The sequence below is a fragment of the Halichoeres trimaculatus genome, unplaced genomic scaffold (genome assembly GCF_033239565.1).
Source record: "Halichoeres trimaculatus isolate MK-OKI-2021-1 unplaced genomic scaffold, fHalTri1.1 fHalTri1_scaffold_2, whole genome shotgun sequence".
Lineage (NCBI taxonomy): Eukaryota > Metazoa > Chordata > Actinopteri > Labriformes > Labridae > Halichoeres > Halichoeres trimaculatus.
In genome coordinates, this window is record NW_027437180.1 from 9,464,039 (window position 1) to 9,481,151 (window position 17,113).

Consider the following 17,113-nt stretch of genomic DNA (forward strand, 5'->3'; position numbering starts at 1 on the left):
GGATGGAAGGACAGGTCAATATTGTCTCTTCTTAGCTCAACCACAGCACCAGCACGTGCAATGATGGGTAGAGGTAAGATCCCAGTCACAAACAGGAAAATAGAAAAATAGTGAAAACACCCTGAAAATTTAACCAGTTTAGTTTTTGTAACCCATATTTAAAAAAATGCATTAAAAACAAACAGAACACAACAAAATAATAGAAAGATCAGTAAAGTATTTTACTACTTTGAAAATTTTAATCAAGTTACACCGAGTACACTGCCAAGTAATCAAGACCAGACTGTGCTGATAAGTTACTTCTGGTTTTTAATTCTTCTAATACCTTGGTTGGACTCTGGATTTAGTAGCCTGTCCTCCTGTTGATTCTGTATTGAAGATAGTTTCAGTAAGGAAAGTGTGAACAAGGAATGGACTGCTTGGTGCTCATAGCCTTGCTAGGGATGTGTATCATGTACTTTTCAGAGGTAGTAATGCAATTCTGTTAAAAGTACCGGGTATCGATTTACGTAAAATCAAAAGGTACCATGTTTAGGTACCTCAATGCAGCCTTGTGACTGTGAGGGAGTGGAAGAGTAGGTGATTTTCTATGCTGGGCATGAACACAGCATTGAAAGGTTATATAATGAAGAATAAATATGTTAAATAGAAAAAAATGCTGTATTATGTTATTAAACTAATTTATGTTTTCAACCACATAACACAAACAAGTACCAAAAATTGGTACTAAGTTCCGATACAGATTGCCAGGTACCAGGCATCGTTACCCTATCATTTCAAATGTGAAAGGTACCCATCCCTAAGCCTTGCTAATGGAAGCTGAAGTGACCACGTACCCTCTGCTGGAAGATAGTCAACGTAGAACCTTTACTAACATGTTCAGGATACCCAACTCAGGGTCATAGTGTCTGAATTTGACTTTTATTTCTAAATTCTATGCTGATACCAATATGAATTTGGTTATTGTTGTGTGGTATAACACACATATACGAGACCAATCAAGTATGTTCAGTACAATTTTACTGTGGACTATGCTGAAACTGATAACTTTTTCATTCATTCATTCATTCATTCATTCATTCATTCATTCATTCATTCACTCATTCACTCATTCACTCATATATTTATTCAGGTGCCTGGAAAAAGATAATAGATGGATAATATTTAGGGGGGTTGATCCCTTGGAAACATGAATATGCCCATTAGATCCAAATATTGTTTCTTGCGCAAGCAAAACAGATGGAAAGCAGTTTGTTTCTTGAATACACTTCATAACTCGACCAGACTGATGCCCCAGAGTCACATGATCAGCCATGATCTGTGGTTTCTTAAAATTTTGGTCTGGTATCTTGATCCTTGTCATAGTATTTTTTATTATATTCTTATCACTACAAAGAACTTCAGACACAAAGGCTAGAGAAGATCAGTAGTCATTAACGCTGTATGCATTGTTGAGTACTGGTTGAGTCTCGGAGATACTTGGAGGAGTAGGTGACTAATTTTGGTGACTTTGTACGAAAAATAAACCCCAGAAAGCCTGTTTGTGTGTAAATTTAGTCACAGCACTCTGTGCCTGTTTGTTGTTGCCACTTCTGTTTGCAAATGCTATCAAATCCACAAAGAGCCAGTGTCTTGTTGTCTGTTGTGTCTTTCTTGTATCGCAGAAATTGTAACAACAATGTGGTGCCAAAAGTGGGTGACAATTGGAAAGAGAATTTCACCAGAAAAGGGAAAAGAGGATGATTGTTGTTGTGTCTTATTTGGTTTCAGAAATGGCCACAGATATCACAGTGGGGTAACAAACCAACTACATGTCTAATCTGGGTCACCAAACTGAGATGTCTTGTTATTTTGGACTCTGCAAATCCACAATGTGACGATTCCACTTCATCGTGAGCAGAAGTCAGAAAGTAGCAGCTCCTGTTTTATTCTGCTGGGTTGTCATTAATTTTTTTTTTGCAGCACATTTTGCTGGGTTATTAAACCCCGCTTTGAGACAGGTTTAACTTGTTTTTAGGAAAGGCTAGTTTGACTGAATTAGCATCTCCTGCTCTTGGTTATCATTCTGTATGATACATACAAACTGCATCCGTCAGTCACTTATTTTTTCCAGAGTGCATATTCAGCATCAAAGATATTCGTCTCACCACGCCCTCGCTGGGCTTCACTTTGTGCATCATTCCATGCACACACACGCGTGCACACACACACCCTGAGCCAAGTTATGCTTTGCTTTAATTGACTCTGAGTAATATTTCTCCATCTGGCTGCCAATCTTGGGCCCAGATCTCCTCCTACGAGACAGATTTTCTGTGAAAGCTGACTGCCGTCTTCTCACACATGAGGGTCGGCTCACTTCTTTCATTTGCAAAGCAGCCAACTGGATATCACAACACGGGAGAGACTCCTTTTCTGTCTTCTCACTTCAGTCTCTTATACCCACATCTGCATCTCTTTTTTGTCTTAAGTTGTGCCGTGTGTGAGGAGAGAGTACGTGTATGTTTCAGGGGGTCCAGTTCAGTTTCTGGTCCTCATTTATCTGCTTTTACTGGGCCCACTCTCTGCAGAGCTGGATTTATAGCAGAACTGGGCCCTGTTAAAACCTTGCACTGCCATGTGTGCGCACGATGGAGTCTGAAGCTTGGCATGTATAAGGCAGATAGAAAGGCTGGCTGTTTCAGGGCTTTTTTGGATGTTTTATTGGGTATATTTGAAAGGACCAAAAAATTATCAGCCAGCCTGTCCAGGGCCAAATCATACTGGGCATTTTCTTTATACAAGCCTTGCATGCTCATAAAAGCACACAAAATAAAGTCCATGCAGATTCTAATTCTTTATTCTATATTCTTTTCATTCAGCTGGTCGACACATCTCTGTACGACAAAGTTTCCATTTTAAACTCATGAGTCTACCTCAGATAACGACTTTTAGGAGTCACTGATTATTTTGGGGAACAAGTAAGTTAATAAATGATGCCACTTTGAGCTTTATTCACTTTATTATTGAGAGGGGTCCAGCAGCAGACCTCCACTGTCAGCTGACTCTCTTATAGAATCCACTCTAAGATCCCCTTCATCATCAGTAGGAAGTGACATCAGGAAATGAATTTAAAAAATACAAAATAAACAGCATCATATTGATTTTATAATTGAATAAATGTAAGCTTTGTCAATGGATCTGGATATTTCTTGATCGTATGTCACATGAAGTTGGTGTTTTGTTATTCACTGAGATAGGACATCCAGTGTCTCAAGTGGTTAGTGCCATTAGCTGTATCTGTCAGCCATGAGCCTTAAACTTTTCTTTCATCTTCCTGTTTGGAAAATATTTGCTTGTTGGTATTTTGGCATTTAAAGTTTTTAGCATGGTTATCAAAGAGTAACTGTGATATGTTTCTGAGATGAAAAGTGAAAGTCTTTTTTTTTTTTAAGAACAAATTTATATCAATGTATGATATAACTTTGGTATGCTAACCGCTAGCATATCAATACAGTTTCCCTTATATGATAGCATCGAGCTAGCGCTATACTTTATATGGCGTTTTTGGTACATTAGGAGATATATAACATGTTGAATGTGTTGTATCTCTAGGAATCTCTTGTGGGAGAGTAATGCACAATTCTTTGTGTGTTCTGTGCTTCTTGAGTAAAACTTAGAGTGGACAATCCTGAATCAGAGCTTTTTTGAAAAACTGTTATCTATCTACTAAGCTATGATAGCTAAGAATAGTCAACCTAAGATCTGGCTGCTCCAATGTCATGTGGGAAAAAAATGATGTTTGGTCGAATCAGGAGTTTTTGTTTTATGATTTTAAGTTGTATTTTTTTTGGCCCAAATTCTTTTTTCCCCCCCTTTATATAAGTTCTTCATTTTAGTCTTTGTTTATAACCTGGGTTGGAAAAATGTTGAGCTATCGAGTCCCCTGAATAAATCCTAAAAACTGACTCACCTATATCTTTCACATTTAAAACAATATAGTACCACTGCCTGACACCTGGCAAAAAATACTAAAAATTGGTACAGGTACTGTCTGGTACCAATTTTTCCGGTACTTTTTTGAGTTTTTATAGTAAAAAAATATTAGTTTGTTTAATAATAGAATTTGAAAATTTTCAATTTAACATATTCACTCTTCAATATATAACTTGCAATGCTGTGTTCATGTCCTGCATGGAAAATCGCAGACTCTTCCTCTCCCTCACAGCCACAAGGATGCATTTAGGTACCATAACATGGTACCTTTTGGTTTTCCATGAATCGGTACCCGTCACTTTTGACAGAATTTGGTTGGTTCCTACAAAAGCACCTGATTCGGTACTCATCTCTACTTACATATGATGTGCAATTTGGGGAAAATATGGCTCCTGATCCACTCTGTAGACATCATCATCCTCATTCAACTTTTTCTCATGGTCTGGTTTCTAAAAAGGAAACTAAAATTTAAATAAATCAGAAATACTAAAAAGTTGAAGAATCCCAATTTACATCGTAGCAGCAACCCAAGAATGTAAAAGAATTGAATCGGGAGTTAAGTATATTTTTCCAGCCCTAAACAGAATTGTTAAGCATAAAAGGTTAATGTTCTTGATGGATTGAACCATTTCTAATCAATTCTTAACAGAAACCAGTTATTGATACCGATCCCCAGTAAAAGTTGACCTGGATGAATATTTTCATTGCAGTATGTCATGAATCTAATATTGATACAATTGTGTCTCTCTCAAGGAAATAAAAACAGTCGACATCATCACTCGAAAACAGACGTGCCCCCACCAATTAATGTTGTTTTCAAAGATGTGTGTTTTATACTTTGTTTTTTTAATGGGACACACTGAGGAATCAGGTTAACCCGGGTAATCAAATGCAGGAAACTGGAAATGTCTACCCAACATAACTTTAAAGGCAAGGCTCTTGATTTTTTTTTGCATTTTTTTGCGTCATATCCTGACATCACTTCCAAGAGCTACAGCTTCACTGTCTTGTGGAGGGAGGAAATTATTTTTCCTTAATGATTAGAAGGTTAGCTTAGCATTACAATAAAACAGAAAGGTTGGGAAATATCAAGGCTGCCATGAAGTAATTCATCCAACAATGACCCGAAAATGATCTGAAAATAATCAAAAAAGAAGAAAGGTGCATATGCATGTCAATGAGGGAGCAGAGGTGCTTGAGGGGATTTTGTTAGATTAAGATAAAGCCAGGTTACTGAGCTGTTTCCAGGTTTTTTCCACTGTTATGCTAAGCTTATCTAACTGTTCCGGGCTCCAGATGCATTATTAAAGTCAGATATGAGGGTGGTATCAATTTGCTCTCCTAACTCTTGGCTTACACATCTCACTAAATAATTCTTTCCTTGTATTATCAAACAGATAACAAAAACTCCCCACAAAAAGAAAATAGTTCCATAATGAATGAAGGAACTCTGGTAACCAGTGCAGCCTGGTTTTGAGAGCAGAATAAACCTTAGAAACAGTCTCTGATTATGATGACCAGCAGTAAAGCTCCAGCAGACCAGAGCAGTCTGTTTTTGTTTCCTTTGAGGACTGTTTTCAAATCAGAGCAATTTGTTATAGTCCATCGTTCTGCAACAAATCCTGTTTTTCATTTTTCACACTTGGATGAAACTCTCGTCTCTATGGTATCAACAACAACTCCTACAATGTCCTCATTGTGATCAACACTGCAGCTGTGCTTTTAATCACAACTAACAGATTAAATCACATCATTCCTGATTTGGATTTTTGCATGGTGTCATACGATTACAGACAAATCTTTGCATCATTCGTTTCAAGAATCCTCCTAAGAACATACTCTTCTATCTCTCATAACTGATACAGGTAAGATTAGATACGATGAGCAGCAGCTGAGAGGCCTACACTGCTGTGCTGATGGCAAACAGTCACCTGAGTGCTTCATCAGAGCAGGAGGTTTATTATTCCTGGAGTCCTGGGCAGCAGATCTCCTGCTTTTGTCCCTGTGCTGATACAACTGCTGCTCACCTTCACACAGGTGGCTCCAATTCTTCTTCGGCTCTTTGAATCGATGCAATGAATCAGCCGTCATGTGTTTCAAACTAAGCTGCTCCTACTTTTTCACTCCTGCACAAAGGAAAAAGATTAAAACCTTCAGCTTGTCAGCCAGTGGGGCTTTTAGATTACATTTGAACACATACATAATAAAATTACATTGAACCTGTTTATGTTTAAAGGTTGTTTTTCATAGAAACATGGTTCCCTCTTTGTTGAATGTATTCTTAACTCTTGGCTCGGGCAATAAAATGATAAAGATATGTATTACAAAACCAATTTTCCTTGATTAGAAGATGAAACATAGGCGATGGAATTGATTTGTTTATGTTTTGACAGACGTATGATTACCCAATATCTGGGAGGAGGGGATGAAAATGTAATCATTTAGTGCTTGCAGAGTGGTCTATCAAACCTGAAATTGTTAGCGGTCACTGTTTTTGCATCTGTATTTACCATGTTTGTAAGGCAGGTGTAAACTCGCACAGCGTTACACTTAAATGGCTGAGGTCATTGTGGCATGGAGGTGCATTGAACGATTAGGGAGAGAATCTTCCATGTGTGTATCAACCAAAGACTGTATAAAACATGGACGTAGTCTCCCTGACGTCACACGTCTGTTTCTGAAACAGAAAATGAAGCACATCAGCTATAGCGGCCTTATTGGAAGTGGCAAGGGCTTCAGGTGCAGCTATAGGGCGCCTGTTGGTCCCGTGACCCTAAGCTGTACCTTTTATTGGGCGAGCTTTTGATCTTAATATCCTCTGAACGGCCAAGTTAGAAAAAAATTCACCCCCTGTACTAAGGCTGAAAAATTTATCGTTTTCAGATCGAAATTGCAATTTTAGACAATGCAATTTTGAGATCGCCAAAGCAGCAATTTTTTGCAGCGCTCCTGACTAACTCAGGATCTGTTTTGTCAAGTATCATACACATTCTGTTTTCCATATTTGTAGACAATCGATATGTTAAAAGTGCTGGTAAGCAGGTCAACAACACAAAGCCTCTGTTTAGGAGTAGAAGTTGATGAAAACAGATGAGTTATCATCACTATTGATGATTAAAAAATCGTGAATTGCAATATCTGCCAGAAAAGTTAGATCTTTTCCTAAAATCGTTCAGCCCTACATGTGAAAATCCTAAAACTTGATTTGAAGAAAATCGTGAATCGAATTGAAATCACAATATCTGCCAGAAAAATTGCAATTCAATCTTTTCTTAAAATCGTTCAGCCCTACCCCGTACAGTTGCTGCCGATAGTAGAATTAGCGACTCAGGCAGGAGATGTTTTTTGAACCAGGCTGTAAATAGGTTAATTTCTGCTGTGAAAATGCCTTTTTTTGGCTTGGTGTGTATGTGACTTCCTGTACTTCTGGAGCCAGCCTCAAGCCGACACTCAAGAAACAGCAAATTTTAGCACTTCAGCATTGTCTCGTATTCTCAGACCAGAAGTTGCCGCTTGGTTTCAACACAGTTGAACTGTCAGAAAAAAAACAATGAAGACATATCGTCTATCCTGCAATGCCACTTCTGAGCTTTCATTTTTTTTAACCTGGGCTTTTTGTTTTTGCTTTGGTCTCCAACTTTGTAAAATGAACGTTTGCCTGTCTACACTCTTCAGAGAGCACAGGAGATGAACCTCCCTCTTCATCCATTGGTGATCTGGACTGTTGATCAATGATCAATGTCAGCCCAAACACAGCACCGACCAGCTGCGGTGTCTGTGCAGCAATGGCCCAAGTGTCACGGCAATGGGCGTGCACCACATCAGACACAGCTCTCACCTTCTTAGCAGCAGCCTGTGACCCATACGTCTGATTGCCATCTCCATGGCTCCATACTTCATTTTTCGTCTACAGCAGGTAGTAGATTGCCTGCAACATGCCCACTAATAAAGTAAAGTAGATGCTGCTGTTTAATATATATCTAAAGTAGTTGTATAATGTTCTTCAGTACATCTGTCATGATCAACTTCTAACAAAAAATTAACCATGTAAAAAAAAACCCCTCTGACATCTTCACAACTCACTAATGAGGAACAGAGCATTTAAGCTTTGCAAAATAGTTATTTGATTCATATCATGATAAATATTAATATTGACTGATGTGAAAAAAATGATTGTAATTGGACTTTTTCTTATATCGCCCAGCCCTACTGAACTCCTTCAAAAAGTCAATGTCGTCTACTGCTTACCATGTTTGACAATCCCTCCTGAGTTTACGAGTCCCAGCACGGTGTCAGGGCTGTTCAGCACCAGGCTTCTTAAACCAGGAGTTATGGTGTAAGATTTAATTAGTGTAGTATAACTGCCCTGGTGTCAAACACAATAACACATAAAACCACTGCCTCCACCCATGGAGGCCAAACAGCCTCCCGAATTGATCCTGACGACTCCAACGTGAACTGTGCTGACCCTGTGTGTGTCAAACTGTGCTGTAACGTCTCTGCAGGAGGCAGACAGTGGGCTGTCAGCAGGTACACAGCACCCACAGAACTCTGCTGTGACTGTGAGGAAGCAACACAGTCTGTACAGACTGCAGCAGCAACACTTCAGCTTCTGTGCTACCCCCCAGCCCTCATGTCTGTCTGTGGCCCCTCAGGTTGAATTAACGCCTGTGTTGACTGTGAGACATGACCTACGGCAAGGAAAACAGTGAGAGATTGTGTGTGTTGGAGGAAGGAGCAACACACGGGCTGCCAGAGTCAGGGTGGCTTAACACTGTTAGAGGTGAGACTGCATGCAGAGGCCTCACCTCTCATAGACATACCCATCTAAAGAGAGGCAGTTAGTAAATCTACATGAGCACCAATTATCTTTTTGACATCATTAATGTTGGACATGTTACCATAAACCTTCTGTATGTAGCAGAGTTTCTAACACATAGACTACATTGAAAAGAAATACTTATTTCAGAAAGTGGCGTTACATCTTTCTGTCCCTGCTTTTTGCTGAGGATCATTTCTCTGACAGCAGCTGACTCAGCGGTTCATGTGAGGAGCACATCTTCAGCAACACACCCTGAAACTAGTGTGCTCAGTCTTTTCTGAAAAACAGACTGTAGAGCTAGCGGTGATTTTAAATCAAGCTTTAGCTGTTTGGATGGAGTGGCCTCTCCTTGGTCTGCTGAGCTAACAAGAACCTCACCTGAGTCACCAGTGACTACAACTACCTCTGAATATCTTTTTTGTGCCATTACTAAGGTATGATTTTCTGGAGACTATAAAACTCATGCTGCCTCCAACCTTTTTTCAAAGAGGTGAACATTTGATTTTTTGAACATGACTGAGGACCAGCAGCTCTTACTGACACATTTATGACCTGTCAAAGTGACAGAGAATGCTCTATTTGATAATTATTATTCCATCATCACAGACTGATAAAACCAAACCTCACCTGTTCTTTAGGTGTCTCTTGATACCAGATGATAAGAGGTCAGTTTTCTGCAGTTACGTGCTACGCAAACATCAGCAAACTCTACTTCTTCTTAAGAAAAATATATTCTCCTTTAAGGGCTGATAGGGTGGAAACATGTCAGGATCAGGGTCTTTATAGTTATTCATGATGTTTTAAAGACTTTTGACCTGCAAACAACATTTTTAGCCTTGAGACTTTCTTAACCTGCATTCTGAGCAGGTTAATGCACATTTTTATCCTTTCTGCTCTACCTTATCACTTTATTATTGCCTTGTGACCTCTAAAGTGTTTTTTAAACTCTGGATTTTCATGAAGGACATTTTCACACCATAGTAAATCCATTTATTTAAAGACGCCAGGTGAAGGGTTCTTTGTTTATGCAGGAAGTACAGAGCTTTAGCTTTATAAAAGTAGCCTAGACACATGCTACTAAATATACTTTAAATTTGTTTGTGACTTTGACAGAAAAAAAAAATGTTATACATTTGGTTAGCACTGTTGCCTCACAGCAAGAAGGTCTCTAGTGTGACTCCCTGTTTTGTCAAGGTGGACCTTTTGCTGTTTCCAGTTTGCATGTTTTCACTTGCATATGTGTGTTCTCTGGCTTTCTCCCACTGTCCAAAAACATGCTTAACGGGTTAACAAGCAATTCTAAATTGCCTGTAGGTGTGAGTGTGTATCTATAGCAGTCATTCCCTAAGTCTGGGTCCTAACCCAAAGGTGGGTCGCCAGAGATTTTTTATTGGTCACCAAATTAGTTTTCAAAATGTTTACATGAAATTCATGCTTTCCTTAAACAGAAGAAGTCTCCCCTCGCTCCTCACACTGTCATAGCTGGTTATGTTTTTATATTGAAGGGTCATCGCCACAATGTTTACTGTAACTGGAAACTTCTAATTTTTTTGCAAAAGTCTGAAGCTATGAGCTGGCACTACTCACCCAACCAAAGCCAAACCTACTTTTTTACAGGACTCAGAGGAAAACGCTGTCAGTGTGTCACCATCACACATATGAAATAGCTGAGCCATTGATTGCTCTGATCGTTAGTTTGCAAAAGAAAGATTTGAAGTCAGATTTTAAAACCTCTTTGAGTTTAAAGTCCAAAGTCACTGCTAGATCTTGGACTGGCACCAGCTGTAGAGACGAAGCTGTTAAAGTTTGTTACAGCTGTGCAGTGACGGCACGCTGATAAAGAGGCATGGACGGTGCTGTTACCTTTATTCTGGATGGACATCGCATTTTAATATCTTGTCCCGAATATCAGCTGACTGGGATACAATTCTGAATAGCAAGCAGGCTAACCCGCAAGTATTTTATTAGAGCGTAAGCCTAAAAAAGCTGTTATGCATTTGTAAAATTAGTCACATGATTAAAGAACCCTTTTTTATCTTTGCACAAATATTCTGACAATTGGTTTACAGGTTGGACATATTTTGGATTGGGTCACTGTGGCTTGTTCCCCCCAAAAAGTGGGTCACCTGAAAAAAATTTGGGAAACACTGGTCTATAGGTTTTCCTTCTCTTTGTGACTGAGTGGCAACCAATCCAGGGCGTACCCCAGAGACAGCTGGTGTAGGCTGCGGCTACACGCAACCCTGAACAGGATAAGTGGTAGAATAAGAATGAATAAATTAATTAATTAACACATTGTAATGAAAATAGCTTGGTACATGCCTGACTTAAACATTGGCCTCTTTAGCCCCTTAAAGTATTATTTATCCATTATGAAAACAGTTAAACTATTTCTAGCTGCACTTGAAATGATTTCTCATGTATTTACAGGAATAAGATGTTTCTGTGTAGTTATCCAAAAACAATAATGGTTCCTGCCAAATCTTCGTTTTGCTGCATGTTGGTTTATAGTTCATTATTCTGGCGCTGCTTTTTACAGTACAGAGACGTTAGCCTCCCTAACGTTACTGTTCCTGCTCCTTTCCCTGTGATACAGCTCTATAAAGCAGACATACTTTCCACATGCCTCATACTCCATCTCAATGTGATTGGTGTCTTGTGTGGTAGTAAAAAAAAGGGTGCGATGTCTTGATTCACTCTTGCTTCTGCAACCACATAACAAAGTTTGCCGTATGAGCAATGATGATCTAACTGTTGGACTCATTTTGAGAAAGGAAAAAAAAATCTGTGTTCAGTAAACCTCCACCCATCTGTCAAAATCTGTCACCTCTACTGTACATAGACATTCAGTCACTCTTAAATAAAAAAAGGACACTTGAGACCATTCTGAGCACTTCAGACCCAGAGGTTGTCAGTTCACTGCCTTGAGGGTGTGTATTAGACGCATGAGTTACCATCAGAAGTGCCAACAAGTTAGGGGTGTGCTGCCAGACACTAAATCTCACTTCATACTGCTCTTGAAAACCCAGGATTCAAATCTTGTCAGGATGAGCGACTTGAATAAGTCATGTCGCCATTTATCAAATTGTGGTCGCAGTGATTGATTGGATTTCTGCTTCTTTAGGTTGTGGCTGCACTTTGAACTGATGTTTTTTGCAATTATGTGACGTCAGTGACTGCTGCAACAAAACTGCTAACACTTCACGTAATCCTGGAGTCAGTGGTAGAATGCTGTAATCTCTCTTCTGTATGGGTCAGTATGGAGACGGTGGGTTAAATTTGAATGAAATGAAGCAACACCATGATATTTAGACTGGAAACCCTTCCCATATGAGACTCCCCAAAGACACAAGATTAGTCAGCCGGTGTCAGACCGAGACATCAGACAGTTTCTGGAAAAGCAGACTGTCCAGAAACACTTCTTTGGCTGTGAAGCAATGATATGTCAACATTGTAAAGAGTTCCAGTAAAACATACGTTAAGCATCTGTAATAACTGTATGTGAACATGCCATGACTCAGTAGGGTGAAGTAGGAGCTTTTTCTGTGACATATAGGAGCTGTAAGGGCAGTTGTTTGTTTCAGACTTACAAAAAACTCCATGATCTCCAGATCAGAGGGTGAGCTTAAGATTCTGGTTTTCTATTTAATCAATTGCACCACCAGCACACCAAATGCCCCATTGCTTTGGTGAAGCAATAACTTCCTAAGAACATAGTTTTGTGACAGCCTCATTTGAATGTCTTAATAACAACATGTTGGATGACTCTTGTAAGGCTATAAACTTCTCTTTTTTATTAAAGCCTCTAGTTTGGATTTTGTTTTGTTGGGACCATCTTGATTTTTGGGAGCCCTGAGAGTTGACATTTGTTTGTGAAGATGGGAACACATTGCTAAGCCACAAGTATGGCACAGTGATGTCAATCACAAGCAGCTTTGCAGTAAATTACACCCCACTCGATCATCTGTTTCACTCTGAGTGGAACCAGAAATAACAAAATTGACATCATACTGAATTAAAGAAGCCTTCAAACTAACAAACAAGGACATAAAGGTAATTAACAGGCTCATGGAGATGGAGAGTCATTTTCTGGACATGCTGAGTTCTATTACTGACTGGTTTCTGTTGCAGGTCATCTGCATTGCTCCACTTTTGACCATCAAGATCTGATTCTGGATGGTTTTATTATTCTTTGAGTGTCCATAAGAGAAATGTGTTCTTTCTTTCTTTCTTTTTTTTCAAATATTTGATTTTTTTTTATGAAGTTACAGTTACAGACATTTTCCAGTGGCCTACATGCACCAAGCATTCAACATAAAACAGTAACACTGACTGTTAAAATGAAGCAAATTGTAGTTTTAGGTAACTCCATGAAGAAAGGTCCGGCTGTCTGGTGGTTGTATCCGAGTCAGAGAAATTTGACTTGCAGTTACACCAGCTGACCACTGAATGAAGCTCAAAGGAGAGGAGCAGCAGAGAGCACTCTAGAAGCTGATATGCAGTTCCATCATAGAAACCACTGACTTTAGGAGACTTTTTAATAGCTGTTCAATGCAGTCACCATGATGCACCAAAGGGTTAAAACCCTGGGTGTTTTCACTTCTCATATTTTGTCCAAGCTGCTCCACCACATAAAAATATGTTCAAATGTTGTTGGTCAGACACTTTAGAGACTTAAAGATTTATCCTGCAATAAGAAACATGCTAAGGCTGGCTAGCAGCGCTGTCCCTGTTTCCTTTCACGCTCCAAACAGAAACTATAAACATCAAACCAACCAGCTACGAAACATAAAGCTGTTGGAGAATGCTAAAAACTGCAGTTCATCAAGTGTCCACCTGAGGCTGGCTGAAGAAGTACCATGAACCACACAAGCATAAAACCAAAAAGGCAAATGACTCTGGTCCTAAGTTTATTTCTTTAATGGCACAAATTGTATTCAGGCTGAGATGATATCAGAACTAAAAGTTTGCCCAATCAGAGGCATAGCTCACCTAACTGACAAGTTGGTTCCCCTGTAGCTGTTGATGAGGGGGCTCAAGGTCCAACCCCTGAGGTTAGCAATTTGGTTTATGGCTTCTGTTGGGGATAGGGTTCAAAACGTAGTATCAGAAACAGATGGGTGATGTCATGGTTACTAGGTTTACAAATCAGCATTTAGCTCTGTAGCTTCTACATAAAGTGACAATTGTACTTTTTTTTTTTTTGGAATTATTATAATTATTTACTTTTGTATATTAACTTTTGTACCAGTACTTCTTTTTTATTGTAAGGTGTCCTTAAGGCCTAAAAGGTGTCATTCAAATGAATAGAGTGTATTATCATTATTATTATTGGATTCAAATAGATGACATTTTGAATACCATACCTGCCAAATATCAGCATGTCATTTTCTTCCAATTCAGATATCAGACTTGATTTTAGAGATTTTTAAGTCTAAGGTGAACTTAATATTACCTGAACATCTTGTTTTCCCTCCTACAGCTTTCCAACTTGGAGGAAGGAGAAGCAAATCCCAGAAACAGCAGTATTAACATTTGAGAATGATGAATAATAAAAAGAGCAAAACAACCATCAGTACCAACAAATTTATCTTTAACATTTACAAGAAGTTATTCTACTGCCAGTATTGATCCATATTTTGCTTCAGGCTTCCACTTTTTCCGCTCGGCTATCTTCCCTTTCTTCCAGTGTCTGCTTTTGCAATGATGAAGCTTTCCAAGTGGGTGAAACATTCATCAGCCATGGATCTGCTTCAGATGTCTTTGTCTTAACAAGCAAGCCCATCATATTAACTGTGTAGTCTTGTTGTCCACTCACAGGCTGATACGGTGATAATGCATACGTTGTGTCATCCTCAGTCACATACTGCTACATTTAAGAGACGAGCAACAGTGATGTGTTATTCCCATTGTGTGGTGAAATCCCCACATGGGGACGATGGCAGCTGCAGGCCTCCAGGCTCTGGTGATTGTTAGCAGGGCTAATGTGCTCTTTTCTCTGCCTGGTTCTGACTCACCCTTATCCATCTGTCTCTTTCTGTAGGTTGGTGGTTTGTCAGCACAGCAGAGGAGCAGGGCTGGGTGCCGGCCACATACCTGGACTCCCAGAATGTAACCAGAGACGACTTGGATCTGGGTACCTCCAGGACTGGGGAAGGTTAGCTCAAACAAACACAACATTATTAGATTCATAAAACACAGAAATACCCAAACGTCATCTTGGACAAGGAGCGCCTTCGTGGAACTAGCTGTTATTTCTCAGTAATTATTTTTATTTGGGTGTTTTTTGCAGTAAAACAGCACACAGAAACCAAACACACACTCACACTTCCAGTCACACACTGGGAACCTTGGAGACCACAGTTGCTGCTCCATGGTGAAATGGTACCAGACCACAGCCAAAGGGTTTGCAATATTTTGGCACCACAGAAAATTCCTTTCTACTCCCCCAGGAGGCTGCAACTCTTGCAGGAGGCTCGTTTTGTTGTGACCCTTTCCTCCTCAGTGTTTAGTCTGACTGCAGAGATGGAGCATTTCATCACTGTGTCATAAGCCCCCTTTTCTGCTTTCAGACCAAAAGAATCCCATAGAGATAACGCCAGTGCTCACACGCATGCTGAAGAATGCATGCTTCACACGCATGCTTCACACGCATGCTTCACACGCATGCACGTGGTTTATCTGCAGCACTGTGGAAATGAAACAGGAATGGTGCAATGCTTTATCATGCTTCAGACTGCCACTGGATTATCTAACAAACATGGTCTATCTCTCGTTAAGATGTGCAAGGCTTCCTGCTTCACTGAGCTGTGCACATTCTGCAAGACACACACACACACACAAACGCATACACAAACACACTCTGCGAGAATGATGACAGCTCCTGCACAGCTGCCACAGCCACTGTTATTTGCTGTTCTCTTTGCTTTCTGGGATTTTTTTTCCTCTCTCACACTAAATAGATGTTGTCAGTGCCTGCAACAGTAAACTCGCTCCCAGTCTGTATCCTGGAGGTGAAATAACAGCCTAATGGATCCGCTGCGTTTGCTGCAGGGAGATTTTGTGTTATGATTGTTTTGATGGGTGTTGTCTCATTTGGTTTTTCATGTCTTTGCAAATGTACTTTGATTTAATTTGGTGTGCCGCAGGGTATCAGATTTGGGTTCATTCAGGCCCTTAACAAAATTATTCAGCCAAAATAAAACTTGGGATTCAACCTGTTGCTGTCATATAAGATTATATTCGCTGCAGATGCTACAAGTGCACTAAAGTGTACAAGTAGGAGCCTGAATGTGTGTGCGGCCTGTGACTGAAGGTTATACAACTCTATTCACTTTTTCTTATCACTCTGGGTGATTCATGTGTGTAGAGTAGATTAATGTAAGACAGAATAACCACAGAGCCCTCTGACAGAACAGCTAATCTCTCCCTTTTCCACCTGCCGCTCATCACTCCTCAGATTCTTGGCTCCCAACCAAAGACAAATGTCTTGGCTTTAAAGCACCAGCTGTGAAAACCTCAGTCACAATTTTTCAAGTGATAATCTTGAAAATTCATTTGCTGCATCCTCCAACTACTAGTGTTTTGTTCACTTCATAAAGTAAATGAAAGCAATCTGGTGGCCGCTGAGGCTATGTTCCCTGCTACTTGCAAAACACACTGCTACCTTGTGTTGGACGGTATGAGGAAAGATTTATATCATGATATTTTATGACATTGTGCTGGTGTCACATTTTATCAATTTTTTTCTTCATAAAGGGGCTTATTACTGTGTGTGTGTGACTGGTGCATACTGGCACATACATGAGTGGCGCCTTGCACAACTCAGTCACACCACATACTTGAACACATCCTTTTTTAACTCAGACTCTATTACATTCACCCCAGTTGCAATAAATGGTAGGTGAGACTTCACAAAGCCATCCTGGGTAGGAATGGGTGCCAAATTAGGTACTTTTAGAGGTACTGTGCCGATTCTGTCAAAAGTACCAAGTACCGGTTCACATAAAATCAGAAGGTACCAAGTCCTACCTAAATGTATCCTTGTGACAGTGAGGGAGTGGAAGAGTAGGAGATTTTCCTTGCTGGACATGAACACAGCAATGCAAGGTTCTATATTAAAGAATAAATATGTTAAATTGAAAAACTTTTTACTTTATTATTAAATAAATTGATATTTTTTACCACATAAACACAACGGTACCAAAAATCGGTACTGTTGAGTACCGATACCGGTATTGCCAGGTACCGGGTATGTGTACTGTATCATTTCAAATGTGAAAGGTACCTATCTCTAATCCTGGGTATAGCTTGCGATCA

At 39.7% G+C, this 17,113-nt stretch overlaps 1 protein-coding gene across 3 annotated transcripts in view; it reads left to right on the top strand.

The window, feature by feature from the left end:
* Nucleotides 1-17,113, top strand: part of sh3pxd2aa (SH3 and PX domains 2Aa) — a 205,289-nt gene that overhangs the window by 148,826 nt on the left and 39,350 nt on the right. For all 3 annotated transcript variants that reach the window (XM_074684204.1, XM_074684189.1, XM_074684197.1), the window contains one exon: nt 14,838-14,951. In XM_074684204.1, the coding sequence (XP_074540305.1) occupies nt 14,838-14,951 (114 nt within the window). The remainder of the gene's footprint in view (nt 1-14,837; nt 14,952-17,113) is intronic.